General features: G+C 49.2%; 1 protein-coding gene across 1 annotated transcript in view; it reads right to left on the reverse strand.

Annotated features, from left to right (window-relative positions):
* Positions 1-19,462, reverse strand: part of GABBR2 (gamma-aminobutyric acid type B receptor subunit 2) — a 340,039-nt gene that overhangs the window by 155,223 nt on the left and 165,354 nt on the right. The window contains exons 5-6 of the mRNA XM_011219329.3: positions 13,546-13,647; positions 666-731 (exon numbers count right to left, since the gene is read on the reverse strand). Coding sequence (XP_011217631.2) covers positions 666-731; positions 13,546-13,647 — 168 coding nt within the window. The remainder of the gene's footprint in view (positions 1-665; positions 732-13,545; positions 13,648-19,462) is intronic.

A 19,462-nucleotide genomic window follows, 5' to 3' on the forward strand; every position in this document is an offset into this window, starting at 1 on the left:
ATCCAAATGGAAAGACTTGGTTCCTGTGTTAGAACTCTTACAAGTTCTTAGGGAGAACATCATATGGAAGAAGGATGATCGGGTTGGGAATCAGGTGAAGGGCATGGAGCCTTGGCTCAGCCACAAGCTGGGCCTCTATTTCCTTATCTGTAGAGTGGGATAACGATAGTTTTTTCACACGGTTTATTGAAAAGATGAAAGGAGAGAACATATAAAAAAGGTACTTTGTCGCCTATCACACACCAGACAACTGCGAAGAATTCATAGGTAGATACCGAACAGTTGAGAGATCATTCTAAAATTGAGACTCTGAGCCCTGCCCCAGGGCCAGGAGGGGGTGTGGGGCACTCAGCCTTGCCCCTCCCGCACTGCCGGACGCTCGGCAGCCTCCATCAAGCATGGCTGAGGAGACAGGCAGAGCATTAGCCGACAGTGCTTAGACAGGGCGCTGGAGGGGAGCTTTGGTCAGCTGAGGTCCCTAGTTCCTCTCATGACTGCACTGTTCTGAACCCTGGGTTTACCTCCCTGCGAAGAGGAAAGAGCAGTGACCATAACACTTTTGCTTCCAACAACCCAGACTCCAGTCTTATAGCCCGCTCAGACCAGGCAGTGAGAACGAGTCTGACTCCCCAAAGACGCAGTGACATGACCAAAGTTTTACTTACACAACAGAACACTTTTGCTGCCATATTCTGGTCAAACTGGCCAAGGATGATCCTCACGTCATTGCCCTGTGGACAGAAGGACATGTATGTGAAGGAGAGGGGATGACAGGCACACTCGAGGGCTTGAGGCCACTGGCAGAGAACATCTGTGCACTCCCAGCTCCCCAGCCAAGAGCTCTGCCCTCTCACCCCAGCCCAGCCTGGATGTTCTGGCCCTCTCTAGGGCTAGTTTCCCTTTAGCTCTTACTGCCCTCCCTGGTCTTAGGGGCATGCCCTGGGGCAAATCTGCACAGGCTGGTGGCTTTATAAAGCTGGCAGCTCTCAGGGGTCCCAGTATCATCCCTGATCCTTCAACAAGCGCAGGCCAACCCTACAGAGTACTGAGACAGCATCTAACCTGCTGCCTCACTTGACACACAGGGAAACTGAGGCCAGAGGAGACAAAGGAGTTTCCAAGGTCCCCAGGGGAGTTGATGGCAGAAATAAGACTGCAGCATCCCCACCCTCCCCCCAGTATTCTAGACTTTTCTATACCTTCCTGGAACCCACAAAGCTTCCCAATTAAGAAGTTTCAGAGGCTCTTTGAGTTCTGAGCTTTGTTCAAATCTCAGCTCCACCCACAAGCCTCAGGGCGCCTCAGGCTGCTCCTTTATCCAGGTTAGCCTCAATTTCCTCACTGTCGAATGGGGAAAATGGCAGTACTTACCTTCCAAGAGGACGAAATGAGACAATCCGCATAAACTGCTTTACACAGTTCCTGGCACATAGCGAATGCCCAGTAAGTGCGAGCTAGTATTAGGATTTTATAACCTCCTCCCAACCCATTTTTAACTCCAAGAAAAACTTATATTTGAAAACTCTATAAATAGGACTGCACTTATTATCTCGATGCGAGCCTTGCACAACAGCTCCTGTGACTCATTTATTCATTCAACAAACATTTACTGGGCGTTTGCCTGAGGCATCCTCCTGGGTCAGGTAAGGGGCCCTTGGTTGCTCTCTGGGGGACAGGGATCCAGGCGGGGGCCCTGCCCCATAGAGAAGAGGCTACAGAAGGGTGTGCCAGCAGCCTGCAGGAGACCAGTGGGGCCCTGGCCCACGGGGCTGCTCCCCACCCCAGTCACTTCCTGCCCTCCGCCCTGAGGCTCAGGCTTGCAGGTGGTGCCACCTTCCTGCAGTTCCCTCCATCCTCTCCAGCAGGCCTCAAGGCCCTTTGATGCACAAAGAAGAGAAACATGCCTTTAAAGATCAGTTTTTAGCATCTTTCAAAATTGGAAAGTGCTGACTGGGAGGCCATTTTACTCATCATGTACTTTAGCAAAATAAAAAAGGCTTGGATTCTAAAATCATCCTTCGTTTGCAAGCAAGAATGGAAAGAAGAGGGGGGAAAAAACCTTGCTCTGAAAGGACTTTAAAAGATCGTTAACAGAGCAGTTGAAGGAAGGCAAGCCTTTGTCATCACCATGTCTGCAACGCTATAAAAAGTTCTAAGCTGCTTCCGCTCTGTGGACAATGCTCTCAGGCACACTCCAGGGTTTTTTCTGCCTGTTTGTTGAAATCTTTTAGCCTTCTTTGCTGCTAATAGTATTCAGCCGGCCAGCCAGCAAACAGTTTTTGAGAACCTACTTTGTGCCAAACTCTGTGTTGCTAAACATGGTAGAGTAGAAATAGTTTATTGGGTTTTAGAGTTAGGGAGACCTCAGTTCAAATCCCAGCTCTACCACTGACCAGCTGTGTGACCCTGAATCTGAATCCCCTGGAGCCTCAATTTTCTCATCTTTGAAAGAGGGATAATCTAACCTACCTTGCTGGGGGCTGTAGGATTCATGCTAATGAAACCCACCCATTGGCTTTCATGATGCTTCCTCCTGGCTCTTTCCTACCTCCTGGTCCCTCCTGCTCAGACTGTGAGTCAGCTTGTCATCTTTCTGCCCATCCCTAAATGCTGGTGTTCTACACAGTTCTGCCCTTAGCTCTGTGTCCTCATCACTCTTCTGGGGCAGCCTCATTCCAGACCCCAGACACAACTGCTCTCTGTGCGCTAGAGACCCGATCACTCTCCCCGCCCCCAACTTTTCTCCGGCTGCCCACTGGACCCCTCCTCTTGGATTCCCCCACGTACCTCAAGCTCAGCATACCCCAAGCTGAACTTCTCATCTTTGCCAATGAGCCTTTTCCATCTCCTGTGTTGTCCATCTCTGAGAATGGTGTCACCAACCTCCCACCCACTCAGGTTCATTTGCCTCCACCCAAGACCTAACCAGGAGCCACCCACTGGTTCTGCCTGCCCACCAGTGCCAAATCACCCCATCCTTGCAGCCTCACCATGCTGGGGGCAGCCACCATCATTCCCTCCTCTATGAACTATGACTGCCTCCCGGCTGGATCCCCACCCTTACTCCCGCTCCATCCACCCTGGTCTCTACAGCAGATGAAGGAATCATTCTAAGATTCCGATGTGGTTCTGTAAAACCTTTCCACGGCTCCCTGAGCTTTCCAGGCCAACTGAGTCCCTGAGTAGGACATTCGAGATGCTGTCCCAGGGGACTCCTGCTCAGTCCTCGCCAGTCTGGCAGGGTATGAGAATGAGCTACCTGAGGTTCTCTAAAACAGGTCTGCCATTCACGCACTCCTTCACGGCTCATTCCCCCGCCGCTCCCCTCTTGCTTTCTGCAAGCTCATCCATCTCGAATGCCCTTCCCTTTCACCCCACTCCTCTGCCTGGAGAGCTGCCACTCGCCATTCATGCTTTAGCTCGGGCACCCCTACTCTGAGAAACCATCTGTGTCCTCTCAGGTGGTCATTTGCTCCTCTGTGGGCCCAGAGCACTCTGTGCCCTCCTCTATCATGGCACGAGTCCACTTGCTTGCCTGTCTTCTCCATTGGACTAAGGGTAACTTGATTCAGCTCTGGGTCCCCAGGTCAGGGGGACAGGGCATTATATATATATATATATATATATATANTATATATATATATATATATATATGCACTGATACCCTGCTAGCCTAGGGCCTCGGCACTCGCTGGGTTCACCATTTCTTGAAAGCACTCAGGAGCCCATATTTTCATGGCTGACCACCTGACCACCTGCAGATAGATAAATAACCGGCTCTACCCACTTGTGGACCATTTGGTGTCTCTGTTGCCATGACAACCAAGTTGCATGGACAATTTGGTGCTGCGCTCCCAGACTGTTAGAACTGGATGGGACCCAAGGGATCAATGATCTAGTGAACCCCTTCCTAGAGAGGCAAAAGGCTTCCCCCAAGACTCCACAGCACCCCAGAACCAGTGTTCTCACTTTGGTGGTCCTCTGACCATCAGAGGACCCTGGAGAAAGATCCTGGCCAGAGCCAGGTTATACCCTTGGCAGGGAGCGACTCCCACCCACTGAGATTCCAGCCCGTAAGAGGTAGCAAGATGCCGATGCCGCAGTGTCCGCGAGAGAAGAGCCAGCGGCCAGTGCAGCTGGAGCCTGGAATCCCGTGTGGGGAGTGGGCAAAGGGAGATGGAACTCGCCTGCGGTCCTTAGCAGGAGCCTTGAGAGCAGTAGAAAGATGGGGAAGGGCTTCTCAAAATGCGATATGTGTACTCCTGGAGCGTGAGTTTTCCTGAGAGTATGAAAAGCATGGATATACCCCATTCTTTCCAGAGAAGCAATTTATGGGAAGATCCAGGGGTGAGGGGAAAGGTTTTGGATTTTGGGAGGTTTTTTTCTCTTTTTTAATAAAGATTATTTCTTTATTTATGAGAGAGAGAGAGAGAGAGAGAAAGAGAGAGTGAGCAGGGGGAGAGAGAATCTCAGGCAGACTTCACGCTAAGCATGGAGCTGGACATGGGGCTCAATCTCACGACCCTGAGATCATGACCTGAGCTGAAACCAAGAGTCAGATGCTCACCCAACTGTGCCAGCCAAGCACCCCTGGATTTCCAGAGTCTTAAAGTTTATAACACATGCATGCTCTTACAAAAGTTCCAGAATCATGCTGGTCAGTGTTACATAACTTCTATCTTTTCCTGAAAATCTGTAAAGTGGAGAGAGAAATTTTGTCTTGGCAGTGGTTCCTGCTTCTGGCCACACCTCCCCTCCCCCTGCCAGGGGTTTGAGCACATGCTCCTTTGCCACAGAAAGGACTCTGGGGCAGTGTGAGGAGTACGAGGGGGAGGGGAGGAGAGCCCTGAAGGTCCCTGAGGCTGAGAGCGACAGAACAGAGTTGTGATGGTATAGAGAACCCAGAACATGACAGAGGGCAGGGTCCAAAAATCCTGTGCCCTTCCACAGACTCTTGATTCTGCAAGGGGACACCTGGAGTGAAAGGTGACCTGAGGTGGGACAATGGACACTTTGTACTCACATGGCTAGATCTCAGGTTGTACACCATACAGAGGCCTACATTCACACAAGGAGGCTTCGCCTACAGCAAAGGGGCCAACATGGGAGGAAACAGCGATGGGATGGGAGGTCCGAGATAGATTTCCTTTCCTCCTTCTTGGTCCTTCTCATCTCTTGTCTAGAGTCTCTTTGTCTCTGGGACACTTAGAGTGAGCTAAGATCACACACACACAAAAGTGACATTTCAGAAGGATGACCCAATTCAAAGATTTTGTGTATAAGCCCCAGTTTGCAGGGGATCCTAGCAAATAAAAACAAGGACGATCCCTGAGCTCTTTCCAGCTGTGGTACTAAGGAGTCCATCAGCCCCGCCCAAGGACAGAGGTGTTATTATTATGTCCACTCCGGAAAGTTTCAGAAGCGAGCTGAGCCCCCAAAGAATGAAAAAAGTTTTGCAAGTGCAGCAGACACTGCTGGTCCTGCTGGTTCCCCCACTCAGGTCTGTCACACCCCTCCCCATGCAGTGAGCGTGGGCTGCTTCCAGCTCACTCCCCTCTCTAGAGAACCGCCTCCAGCTGGGGGACTTCCTGGCTCTCAAGGCCATGCTCTGCCCCACATTCTGCAGCACCCAGCAACCAACTTTTTGAAAGGTGGGGCCACCTTTGGGGCGCAGGCTGTGCTCCAGAGAAGCCCATGGGCCCAGGTTAAACCGGCCTCCTGCAGCGGCCACACACGGGCCCAGCTCCCCTCTTGCCTCATCCTGTCCCTCGCTCCCTTCTCCAGAGCGTGCCCTCAATAAATCCTTTTCACCAGACTCTCAGGCTCTGTTTCTAGGGAGTTCAACCTATGACACCGGGTCACACAGGTAGGAAATGGTGGTGCTGGCCTTGCCCCCAGGGGGGCCTGGCCCCAGAGCCTGAGCGCTTGACCCCTCACCCCTACGTATTGCCTCCCTGGCTGAGAAAACATCCAGTTTGTGGCAAAGGCTCGAGGGAAGTCAAGTAGACGTGGCCGTGGAAACCCTACAGCAGCAGATAGGACCCTGAGACACTGAAACACCTGGCGGACATCTAAAAGAGCAGGCGAGCAGAGCCCACCCTATCCCGCCCTCCCTGTGGCAGAAGCACGCAGTCCTGCTGGAAGGGAAGGTCAACCTGACACTGACCTCTGCGTTACCTGGCCTCTCCTGCCACCCGTGCCTCTGTCTTGGCCCACTTGTAATCGCTTCCTGGTTTCCCAAGTGCCCAGCCCCACAGACCTCCTGGGCTCCTGGAAAATCAGATAAAACTGCGTGCAGTGCTGTAGGAAGGGAGGAGGTCTACTTGCACCAGGGCAGCCGAGCTTTAGTGGCTGGCCATGATGAGGCTGCGGGTGGCTAGACCTGGGCCAGTGGGCACTGGGGAAGGGGTCTGGAGCCCAGGCCCGCTCCTGCCCCCTGACTCCGGCTGTAAGACCAGGGATAAGTCCAGCAGGGTTAGCCTAGGGTCTTCCCAAAGTCCCTCCTGGCCCTGACGCACTGTTCCATACCCAGAATGAATACTTTTATTTAGTTAAAGTTAATTTTTCTTAGACATGTTTTTCCTTACCAGAAATATGCCTAAAGGCAGAGAAGCAGGAGACATATATTCTTTTGTTGCTGTTGTTACATTAATCTTTTTATTCTGATTAGCACTCCCATTTATTTTTCATTTTAATCTGTCTGCCTGTCCGTCTATTTATTGGAGTAGCTGACATAAAATGTTACATTAGTTTAAGATGTACAACATAGTGATTGGACAAGTCTATATCTTAAGGAGACCTATATTCTTTAAAAAATGTTTTTCTTTAAAGATTTTATTTGTCAGAGAGAGAGAGCACGAGCAGGGGGAGCAGCAGGCAGAGGGAGAAGCAGACTCCCCACCAAGCAAGGAGCCCGATGCAGGGCTCGATCCCAGGACGCTGGGATCATGACCTGATCTGTAAGGTGATGCTCAACCGACTGAGCCACCCAGGCATCTCAAGGAGACACATATTCTTAACGAAGGAAGTAAAGAAGGAATAGCCCATAGCAACCCACTGGAAAGCATGCCACTTCTGTAAAGTTTATTATTTTATCTTGAAAATTCACGTATATTTAGCATTCCAATAGCATATCTATGTTTATCTTAAGATAAAAATAATGCTTTTCTTCCCATGTTTCTGAGCAAAACTGGCCTGCTGGGAAGATGCACCATGTTTATTCTGTTGCTTTTCTTCCCCCTGGAGTGCCTGTGTGAACCATAGTTTCTGGCAGTCAAGCAGGCTCCTGGCCTGTGGGGTTGGAGGGATGGGAGAAGCTCCCACGAGGCCTCTCCCATGGAGCAAAGAGGGCAGCAGTCCACCTGAAGGCCTATTTTTGTGGTCTTCCTATGACAGAAGACTAAACCCCCCCCCATGTCCTCTTTGCTAATCTCCAGAACCCGGGAAGATGCTTCGTGACACGGCCAAGGGCAGTGAACGTTGCAGATGGAATTAAGGTTGCTCATCGGCTGGTTTATAAATTAGGGAAATTTTCCTGGAAACTGAATTCTGAATGATGGGTTGGGGGGCTGCTCCAGGGAAGGCAGATAAAACAAATAAAGTGAACAGAGCCTCTGAAGCCCGGTACTCTCCCCTACAGGGCCCAATGCTTCAGAGCAGGCACCCTGGAAATAGCCAGGGGCAGCCTCCACCCCGCTGCCCGCCCAGCCTGGCAACAGTTCACTTTCAAGCCCGTGTTTGGAAAAGGCCTGGAAGGAGTTTAAAGGCCTCAGGTCTTCATCACACAGAGATGGTTTTTTTTCTTGACTTCCTTTGGGGGAACTTTGGTACATATCTGCTAAATCAGCCTGATGAATTTTATGATTTGGTTCCTCTGTGCTCTTGCTTATTTTTGCCTGGGTGATCTGCCCCAAGACTGAGAGCGTTATGGCTCCCAGTGCTATTGTGTTTCTGTCAATTCTCCTTTGTATTTTAACAGGCTTTTCTTTATATATTTCAATGAGATGCAATTTACAGCAATAATGGTCCACGAGTGTGTTATTCTCATGGTGAATGGTAACCCTATCTATAGAGAATGACTCTCTCCTTCATCACAGCCAGTACCTTGAACTCCCTTTGGTCTCATATGAACACTGGGGTTCTGGCTTGGTTTGGTTGGCTTGATCTACCTGTGCCCAACCTTTTACCTATGACCTTTCTGGGTTACTTCCTCTGTTGTCAATAGCTGTAGTCAGTTCTTCAAAAACATAATTCTCAAAGTTTTTGCCTTTTAATAGGGAGATTGACCCGTTTGAATTTATGGTCAGAATGGCTCTATTTGGTCTGCAATTATACGTTATGCTTTCTGTTTTTCAACACGGGGACTAGATTTTCCCTGCTTCTACCTTCTCTGCCCAAAGCTTCGGGTTCTCTTTGCATTGTATATCTTTACCATCAAGTTATTCAAAGCCTTCTTTAGCGTGTATGTTTATTTAGGAAACTCATGAGCAAGGTGGGCTCTGCGGAGCCCCTCTTTTACTTAAGACCAGGAGGTTACCACCTATACGTTTTACTCACCCACTTTTTGGGGCTCCGTGAATGGAATCTGGGTTTTTCTCTCTCAGTTATTGTTATTAGAGTATCCATTTTTGCACCTTATGTATATGTACGTTTGCTTTCAACACGAACTTCTGCATCTGTGTACAATTTTATAACGATGACTTAGACTGAGCTCTCTGTCCACGGTTCCAGTGGCCCCCACTCAGCTGTCTCTGCCACGACCTGCTATGAAGTTTGCCATTGTTCTTGGCGGGCTGACATAGGACTTCAAGGATCAACTCCGAAAAGGGCACCTGGCTAGTACGCCTTGACTAGCACGCCGGGGAGGATGTGTCCCAGCTGCTCCATTGTCTCTGGGATTGACTGCTGCAGAGGAGTCGAGGTGGCCTGGTTTTTGCACCTTTGTGGGAAATTTGCTTTTTTCTGGCCTAGATACTTAGAGATTTTTCCCCTTTATGTTCGTACTTCAAAGCTTTTGCCAAAATGTGTCTTGGTATGACTCTCTTTTCACCAATTCTGCTAGAATGTGGAAAGGCCAGCTAGACTGAGCACATAAAGTGCACACATTTCCTTTATGAAATTGTTGATCTTGTAGTTCAAAAAAGGTAGACTGTTAGCAATTCTGTCAGTCCAATCCAGCAGGACTCCCTTGAGCCCACTTAAGTGTGTCTCCTTTTTTAAAAATAAACTTCTTATTTGAGATTAGTTTTAGATTTACAGAAAAATGACAAAGATAGAAAGTTCCCCTATGTTCCTCACCCAGCTTCCCCTACTATTAATATTTTATGTTAGTGTGGTATATTTGATACAATTAATGAATCAATATTGATTATTATTAGCTAGAGTCCATACTTAATTCAGATTTCCTTCATTTTCTCCCTCTAATGTCCTTGCTCTATTCCTGCATCGCATCCGGAGTACCATATTATATTTAGCTGTCACATCTCTGACGGCTCCTTTTGGCTCAGGCGTTCCTTATTTTTGAAGACCTAGACAGTTTTGAGGAGTATCAGGAAAACGGCCTTCAACTAGAATTTGCCTGACATTTTCCTCATGCTTAGGCTTGTGGCATGGGTTTTGGGAAGGAAGACCACGGAGGGAAATTGGCCTTCTCATCCCCTTCTATCAAGGGTACATCCTATCAACATGGCTTATCACTGTTGATGTTGACCTTGGTCACCTGGCTGAGGTTGTGTTTGCCTGATTTCTACACCATCAAGTTACTCTTCCCCCCTTTCTATAGTACACTCTTTGGAAGGAAGTCACTTAAGAAGGGGTTTGTTGTGCTCTATCTCCATGAGCATGAAATATCAACATAAATTATTTGGAATTCTTTATATGAGATTTGTTTGTTCTTTCCCATTTATTTATTCATAGCAGCATGGACACACGGATATTTATTTTTATACTTTGGGTTATAATCCAATACTATTTTATTTTGGTGCTAACATTGTCCCAGCTTTGGCCATTGGGAGCTCTTTCAATTGGCTCCGACACCCTCCCATCAGTGTGTGTCGCTGCTGCTTCAAGCACTCCCTTACTTTCTAGCATTAGAAGATTCTCCAGGATCACCTTGCATATTTCCGGCCCCAGTCCTAGAATCAGCCATCTCTCCACAGAGTCTTGGATCCCTTTTATGGAGAACAGCATTAGAAACTAAGATTTGGGTACAAGGTGTGCTTGTTGCTACCGTGGTGCCTATTTTGTTTTGAGTTTGGTTCCGTTTCATCTGTCTTCGTTTTCTCTTAGGATCTCCCTTCTACAGTGTCCCTGTTACCTCTTCCCTCCTTAGACTGACAACTTTCACCATTTCCTCTGAATTCTGGGAAATATCTCAAGTTCGTCCTTCACACTATTGATTTTTATTTTTCTTGGCATTAACTCTGCTCTCTAATACCTCCAATGCAGATTTTAATTCTGCTCTTTGGTATTTAATTTTCTTCCTCGTCTTCTGTACCTCCTTCTCTATCCTTTACCCCAGTAAACCAGAGATTTGCTTTTTGTCTGAGTGTTCCAGAAGTTACTTTACTTTATTCCTGAGTATTCTATCCTTGTGTTCTCTGTTGGATTTGTCTGTCCAGACTTGGTATTTTATTTACACACACTCAAATTAATTTGACTCTGGGTGATGGGGAATGACACAGTGAGCACAGCAGAGACTACTGCCTCCTAGAGCTTATGTTCCAGTGGGAGGAGACAGATGATAAAACAACTGGACAAAATGGACAGTAGGTCAGTTGTTGTGAAGGGTTGACTGGTGTCCTCCAGAGATATGTGGAACCCCCAATACCTTAGAGAATGTGGCCTGATTTGAAAACAAGGTCACTACAGATGTCATTAGTAAAGATGAGGTCATACTGGAGTAGGGTAGACTTGTAATCCAACACAGCTAGTGTCCTTACAAGAAGATGATGTGAAGAGAAAGGGGAGAATGTCCTATGAGGTAGGGATTGGAGGGATGCAGCTGCAAGCCAAGGAACATCAAGGATGGTTGGCAACACTAGAAGTGAAGAGAAAGTCACGGGAGAGCCCCAGAGCCCTCTAGAAAGCATGGTCTTGCCAACACCTTGACCTTGGACTTCCAGCCTCCAGAATGTGAGAGAATACATTTCTGTTGCTTGAAGTCACATCGTTTGTGGTGCTTGTTACAGCAGCCCTTGGAAATGAATACAGACATCCATCAGTGAAATGGAGCAAATCAGCAGGAGGTGGGCAAGGGTTTAACTTTTTTTTTTTTTTAAAGATTTTATTTACTTATTTGACAGAGAGAGAGAGCACAAGTAGGCATAGCAGCAGAGGAAGAGGGAGAAGCAGGCTCCCCACCAAGCAGGGAGCCTGTGCTGAACTCGATCCCAGGACCCTGGGATCATGACCTGAGTCAAAGGCAGACGCTTAACTGACTGAGCTACCCAGGCACCCCAAGGATTTAATTTTAAGTGAAGCATTCAGGGAAGGCCTCTGGAAAAAGTGAACAACTGAGCAAGGATGAGAAGGCTGGAGAAGGAGCCGTGCAGGTCTCTGGGGGAAGAGTGCTTCCCCCACAAGGACTCCTTGCCAACAGACAGACTGGGCTCGGCTCCCCCAGCTTATGTGATGTTGGAATCCTTTCTGGGCACCGCAGCTGTGCGGGGAGGTGGAGAGACCTGAGCTGCCCTGTCACCCAGATCCAGGCTTGAATCCAGCCCACCGCTTTCCAGCTGCATGACTCGGGTCGATCCTTAACCTCTTGAGCCTCATGTCCTCCATCTGTGACACAGAGATGCACAAACACCCTCAGTCCGAGGGCTGAAGGTCAAGGCTCTGCATCGGGCCTGGCTCTGGGTCAGGGCACTGCACAGGCAGGCCTCCATCTCCATCATCAGTCTGTCACTCCTACTTCCGCTGGCACTAGTTGGTTGAAGAGCAGAGCACCCGGGTCCATCCCTAATTTCTCGCAGACTTCCAGCTAGTGCTTCTGGTCCACACACAAAGGCTCTTTAAACTTGAAAGCCCACAGAGCTCCGTGGGGCCTCTGAGGCTCAGGAAGAAGCTATTTCAAGTGCCCACCCTGGGGAGACGCTGCCCCGTGTGGTAGGAAGACGTCTGCACAGTGTCAGGCTCCTCTGGCCCCACCCCAGCTGTTCCCTACAGAGTAGGCACCCCACTGCTCTGGGTCCTCCGGACCCCACAGCCCAAGCGGACCCTCAGGCCACACAGCTTGTGTGGAACAGCGTGGGCAGAGCCGGCCCCAGCTACCTGGGCTGCTAGCAGGCCCTACTTAGCTATGGTTTCCTTCTCTGCAGGGGCTCTCAGGGCTGAAATGTCACACACAGGTACAATGTCTGCCCCTGAGATCAGAGCGCTGCTTCCCTTGTTCCCTGGTGCTGGGCCTCAGTCTTCCCGTCTGTGAACGGAGGGCTTTGGAAGACAAGAATTCTAGACTGCCACCTGCTCTGACTGGTGTAACCCGGAACCTGCCCAAGAAGGAAGGGGGCACGTCAGCAACTGGCACCTAGGCTCTCCATATCAACAACCCTAAATGTGGGCCTGAGGGAATGAAAGAGAGGAAGAGAGGGAGAGAGGAAGGTGACCGCTCTAACTATGTCTGCACCTGCTCACACACCCCTTAGCACTTCCCACTGCCCCTCGGATAAAAGACCAAACTCCTTAGCTCGGCATTCAATGCTTGTGGAACCTGGCTCCAAATTCTTTTTTCAGCCCCAACACACCAGCTCTGTGGAATTCCTGCTGGTCCCTGGTGCGTGATGAGCATGGCCGCTCTGCCTTCTTACCTTCAGCCCTCCTTCCCTGCTGGGCACCTGCAGGCCCCCATCCTGCTCCTCCTCCCTGGCCAGGTGCAAATGCTTCTCTGGAGCCTTGTCTGAACCCTCTCCCTAGGCGGGACAAGTCACTTCCTCCCTTTGTTCCCAGGCCCCTCTGTTCCAGATCCCCAGAGAGTTAACTGGCTTCCTCACCAGCTGTGAGCAACCTGAGGACAAGGGCAGGCCTGACGGTGTCAGTGAGCCCAGGAGGAGTCTGGCACAAACAAGCTGGTTGAGAGAGTTTGTGGGATGAGCAGACAAACGGCAGACAGAGACCACTTACAGCCGGGCAAACTTCTAGTTGGCCCTTTCCGTTCCTCGAGTGAGTGTCACGAGAGGCGTCAGGAGCCTAGGCTTTCAGTCCCAACAACTATACTTCCTCGCTGTGCCTTTGGGCAAGACAGCCCCTCTCTCTCAACCTCTTCGCAATGAAGAAGGTAATAATTCACGCCCTGCTTGCCTCTGAGGCTCAGTTGAGAGATACAAAATCACCAAGGAAGCTCCATGTGGCTGTGCACTCAGGTCACGGCTGGCCAAGCCAGGGTGAAGCCAAGGGAAGCCAGCGTTCTGGGCGCCTCTCCCCACGCATGAAATGCCAGGACAAGATGAAACAGCCAGAACTCAAGGGTATTCAGAGTCAGGGATGTGGGGTAAGCTCAGGGCACGGTGTCTGTCTGTCCTCTAGGCTGTGGCCAGCCACACCTACCTTAAGCTTTTTGACACTGGTGCAGGGGTCGTTGGAGAAGCTCTCAGTGTCCGAAATCTCGATGTCCTCACCATACAGAACCCCAGTCAGGTCGTTTCTCACCTGTTACAAAGAGAAAGCAGTGGGTGGGTGTGCTGGCGACCATGGGAAGGACAGGAAAGGTCCGTTCAGAGGGGTCGGCCTGGGAAAGCAGCTCAACTGGGCTGGTTTTCTCCACCAACAATGCAAAAGGAGCGATCTTTCCCCTTCATTATAAACTAGGCCCTGGGAGACCTGGGAGATGTGCCCGTCCCACTGGGCAGGTGACACAGGGGCACAAGGACAGCAGACTGGATTTGTGCAGGGGTATCCTGGGAGAGTCAAGATGGGCATCCGAATCTCTGGCCTTTTTCATGCTGATGTTTCTCTGCCCTATCATGTGGTCTCCAAATCAGACTGTTCACATACACCTCTATTTGTATTTTGCATTATTTATTTGCAATATTATTTCACTTCTAGGGTGAAGGAATAATAAGACACTCAGACAGATGGTGCAGAACAGAGGAAACAGTAAGGGGCTACGGAACCAGCCCGGGCTGTTTCACGTAACTACCTGTCCACCGACATGCAGACAGCTAACATCTATGTGTTTGGAGAACAGAGGGTCTGCAAACTCTGGGGTTTGCTGGGTCCGGCCAGTGTGTGAAGCAGTCTGTGTGGAAGGATATCAGGGAGTGGTGGGGACAGTGGCAAAGGGGTGACCCCATGTCCCATCTAAGGTAGCAGCTGCTCCAATCATGCTGTGTCACAGTGCTAGTCTGGGGTCACTAGATCTTCTGATCTAGGGGGAAGAATTCAGAAATCTAGGTTTTTAAAATATAAGATCCTTTCATATCTTAAAATGTTGACACAATTTTGATTTATTTATTTATTTATTTATTTTTAAAGATTTTATTTATTTATTTGACAGAGACAGAGGCAGTGAGAGAGGGAACACAAGCAGGGGGAGTGGGAGAGGAAGAAGCAGGCTTCCCGCTGAGCAGGGAGCCCATTGCAGGGCTCCATCCCAGAACGCTGGGATCATGTCCTAAGCCGAAGGCAGATGCTTAATGACTGAGCCACCCAGGCGCCCCTAGATTTTGAATTATTTAAACACACACACACAACAAAGTAATGACCAAACCAAAGAAATCTGAAATTTGTATCTGGCCTGTGGCCATGGCTGAGCACCCGCTGACAGAAAGCAATGGAAACTGGGCTGTGTGTTTCACTAAAAACAACTAGGTGTGGGGTAGGGGCCCGAGGTTCTAGGTTCCCGACTTGCTTGAGACCTCGGCCTCGCTGTGTGACTCTCCCTGTCTCAGGGCTTTGGTATCTTCTTCCTTAGGAGGAGAAGGTCCTTACAAGCACTTCTTGTTCACACCCATTAGGATGGCTATTATCAAAAAACAGGAGACAGCAAGCATTGGCGAAGACATAGAGAAATGGGACTCCCGGTGCACAAAATGGCGCAGCCACTGTGGAGAACAATATGGCAGTCCCTCAAACGTGACACATAGAGCACTCTATGAGCCAGCATTCTGCTTCTGCGTATATTCTCAAAAGAACTGAAAATAGGGTCTTCAAGATGTATTTGTATACCCATGTTCACAGCAGCATTAGTCACAAAAGCCAAAAGATGGAAGTAACCCAAAAGTCTATCAACGGATGAGGGGATGAACACATGTGGTGTATCCATGCAATGGAACATCATTCAGCCTTATGATGGAATGAGGGTTGGATCCATGTTACCATGTGGGCGAAATGAAGACATTATGTTAAGTGAAAACAGCCAGACACAAAGGAACAAATATTGTAGGATTCTACTTATATGAGGTACCTACAGGAGTTGGATTCATAGAGACAGAAAGTAGACCGGTGGCTATGTGGGCTTGGGGAGGAGGGAGTGGGAAGTTAGTGTTTGAGCGGTATAGTGACTGTCTGGGAGGATGGAAAAGATCTGGGGATGGTTGGTGGTGCTGGTCACACAACAGTATGAATGTACTTAATGCCACTGAACTGCACACTTAAAAATGGTCAAATGGATGGGGCACCTGGGTGGTGCAGTCGGTTAAGCATCCAACTCTTGGTTTGGGCTCAGGTCATGATCTCAGGGTCATGGGACTGAGACCTGTGTAGAGAACGCTCAGTGAGGAGTCTGCTTAGGATTCTCTCTCCCTCTCCCTCTCCCCTTGCCCCCCCCCAAAATAAATAAATCTTCAAAAAATGGTTAAAATTCATGTTATATATAAAAAGTTCACATTATGTGTATTTTATCACAGTAAAAACAGCACTTCTTGTTTCAACCATTGGTAGAGTCTTCCAATGCATATATCAAAGTGTTTGGAATAAGCTGGCCCCAAACGTTGCAGGACGGTGCCTGGGAAGCCACCACGGTGGATGGAGTTTCAGTGGGAACTGCTGTATTTTATTTTTTTAAGACAAATATGACATAAATAGAACAAAATCTGAACGTTTATTAATTCTGGGTAACGAGTCCACGGGTGTTTGCTGTTCTGTGTTTCCCGAATGCTTGAAACACTCTGTGGTAAATGTTCTGTACAAAGAACAAAGCTGCTGCAGTCAGGGTGAACCCTGTCCATCCTTCGTTCTTACTTCTGTTTTTATGGAAGACTGGGAACTAGTTGATTGCACAAAGTTGACTTTGGCATTACAGTTTATGTCTGCTGCCACAAATCTTTTTTGGATGCAGGTGGAGCCCTGGTGTTAGTTTTGTGTGTCAGGGGGTGTTGCAACAATAATTATTAGACATGGAAAATGTGCAAAGTCACCCTGGCTAGAGGCAGTGCAGCTGGTGCACCCGCTACCCGGCATGCAGAGCGGCCCCCTGCTTGCTTGCCACGCATGCTCATGGGAACTCTTAGAACTCCTTTGGGCCTGAGTCTTTTCACCTCTGAAATGGGCACAACACAGCATGTAATTTACAGGGTTGTTTCGGGGCCCAGCAAAAACACTGAGGATGCAGAATGGCTTTGTAAACTCTCGAGTTCTTTACTTGGCTTAAAAGCTGGAATGATCATGCCCAGGCTTAAGGCAAGTCATCCAGGTGGTCAGTGGCTTGGGGTGTCTATCTATGAATAAGGATGTGCATGAAAGCTGTCTATAAATAGGGCAAATAAACTATCTTTTTAGGCAGTCAGAGCTCAAAACAAACAAAACTAAAACACCCTAGAGGTCATCTCACTCTGTCCCTAATTTCACAAATGAGGAAAGTGAAGTGTCATTCCCAGTCCTGTGCTCTCAGCATGCTCCCAGGCTGGCTCTTCTGGATCCTGCCAGCTGTGGACAGTTCTGGAAGCCTGATGAGCCAGAACAGGTCAGAACAGATGGTGGTGCGATCAGCCACCGTAATTTTAGCACCAAGAAGTCTGAGCTCAGCTCAAGTATTTATTCTAATGGACCTCTTTAGAGAAAGCAAATGGGGGAAATCAGTAATAAATGGTATTTTTAAGAAATCAAAACATGGAAAAGAAACAACAGAATTGATAGAACTCCTGAGGAAGTGTGGATCGGAGGGCTATTCAGTCCACTGGCCGAAGATGTACAACACGAAGGACCCTTTAGGGAGGCCACGGACACAGAGGGCTGGGGAGTATAAAGGTTACAAGGGATGACAACAATGTCTCCTAAGGGGTCCCAGGCAGCCTTGGGAATCTAAAATCCAAATCCAAGAAGTTTAACATTTAAGCTCAGACTTTAAGCTCTAGGGAAGTCCAAAATCTTAAAAGAAGTCAAGAGCTAGGCAGAATCAGTGGCTGTGGGAGAAAGCAGTCCTGCTCAGGGTGAGCAGGCAGAAAACCCCATGAGGTCAGATCAGCCATCCGAACAGCAGGCCCAGGAGGTATGCACACAGTCTCCCTCCCTGCTGGGTCACGGGGCTGCGGGGGAAGGGGAGATGGGGACTTGTCACTCCAATGAAGCCATCACACTGGCCTCACTCCTCCAACTGACTGAGGTGTCGGGGACACAGCCAGTCTGTATCTATCCTGCGAGATGCAGGGGGAGAAACAGACAGGTTGGAGGAAGAAAAGGAGACCAGAGGAATAGGTATGTCAGCTGGCTAGAGACTGTCTTTGATCTCAGGCTCTTAGTCTGGGCTCCTGCTTCATTCCTGGGGCTGGAATTCCATCTGATGCCCAGTCACTGCCAATGGGCTTGAGTCTCTTTCTGGACAGTTACCTAGTGCTCTGGTTATTCTAGATGGGGGCCCGTTTGTTCCTGCCAGTCTCTCTCATTGATTTTCTCATTTTCTCCTTCATTCATTCACTCGCTCATTCTTTCTTTGTTTCATTCATTCATTCATGATATTGACATCTCTCCTATTCCACGCACCATGTGAGGTGGTACTAGGGCTCTGATACTGAGCAAAACCATTCACAGTCCTGGGTCTCTATCTAGTGGGGGTGAGGAACATTAATCAGATGACCACCCTGGTACCTACCAATGCAAGGGAGTACTCTCAAGTTCAGGAGTATTGCTCTGGGAGAGGCTGTAATGGAGAAGCCGGACCCAGCTCAGGAGGTAACGCAGAAGAAGGATTCCAGGCTGAGAAGCCATGCATACAAAGGTCCCATGGTGGGAGAGAGCAGGAGGGAAGCTAGAAGAGCCAGGCTGGGCTAAAGCACAGCACGGGCCAGGGAGGGAGGAGGGTTGTGGGCATGAAATGAAGAGTAGGCCATAAGGGCCTCATAACTTACACCAAAGATGCTAGTTGTGAGCCTACGCACAGTGGGAAGCCAGGACAAGGTTTCACGGAAAGGTGACATGAACTGTGCTTTAGGCTGCCATGGGGCCAGTGAGGGGCAGGGGCAGGAGGGACACAGGAAGGCCAGGGAGGCAGCCCCATCAACCAACCAGGTGAGAAATTCTGGAGGCCCTGGTGGAGATACAAGAAGTGATGCACTTAGGGGTATGTTTGGGGCAACTAATAATCTGTATTCGTCATCCATAGCTGTGTAACAAATTTTCCCCAAACTCTGTGGCTTTATTATCTCACACTGTTTCCATAGGTCAAGAATGTGGGAGCAGTTTAGCTGGGTGGTCCAGGCTCAGAACTTTTGTGAGGTTGTGGTCAAGGAATTGGCTGGGGCTACAGTCACCCAGAGCCTTCTGGACTACCTATCAGAACCACCTGGGGAATTTTTAAAAATACTGATGCCGAGGCTGCATCCTAAACCAATTAGAATTCCTGGGCTAGCACCTGGGCATCAGCATTTTTAGAGTTCTCCAGGTGGTTCCCACGAGCAGCTAAAGATGGGAACCACACATTTTAGGGGTAAAAGCAACAGGACTGCCAGGCTCACAGCAGGGTTGTCAGCCTGCCCGAAAGCCCCCCTCCCCATGTCACTGTCCCCACTTTCTCCAGGTCCGGGGCACCATCTGCCTTTATGGCTTCCTTCACCCCACCCCTGCCCTCTCCTGCCCCATCCCATAGTTATGTCTTCTCTTCCATCTCCAGATCCTGCTACTCCTGGCCCCCAGCGTGAGGAGCAGGTCCTGACCATGTCAGAAGCAAGAACGGAAAGAAGGAAAGGAGGGAGAAGGCATAAGAGACGGTAAGAAAGGCAGAGGAGGAAAGCAGAGCGTTGTTACAGCTCTAAGTGGTCACTGTCTGACCACACGCCCAAGCAGCGAAGTCTCTGACGAAGGCCATGAAATGCAAGGCAGATGACCGGAGGAGCGCCGGAGACCCCGGGACACTTGGCTTCATGGCCAGGAGTTCCCTGGCCACCTTCCCTAATGAGGCTGCTGCACCAGCTGAGGAATCATCTAGAAAGTCAGAGATCCAAGTAAAGGTGGGGAGAACCAGATCTGCGCCACATGCACTTTACAACTCTTAGAAAATTCTAATTAGGTTACAAAATGAACTTGAGAGCAT

Source organism: Ailuropoda melanoleuca, chromosome 7, assembly GCF_002007445.2.
Source record: "Ailuropoda melanoleuca isolate Jingjing chromosome 7, ASM200744v2, whole genome shotgun sequence".
Taxonomy (NCBI): Eukaryota; Metazoa; Chordata; class Mammalia; order Carnivora; family Ursidae; genus Ailuropoda; species Ailuropoda melanoleuca.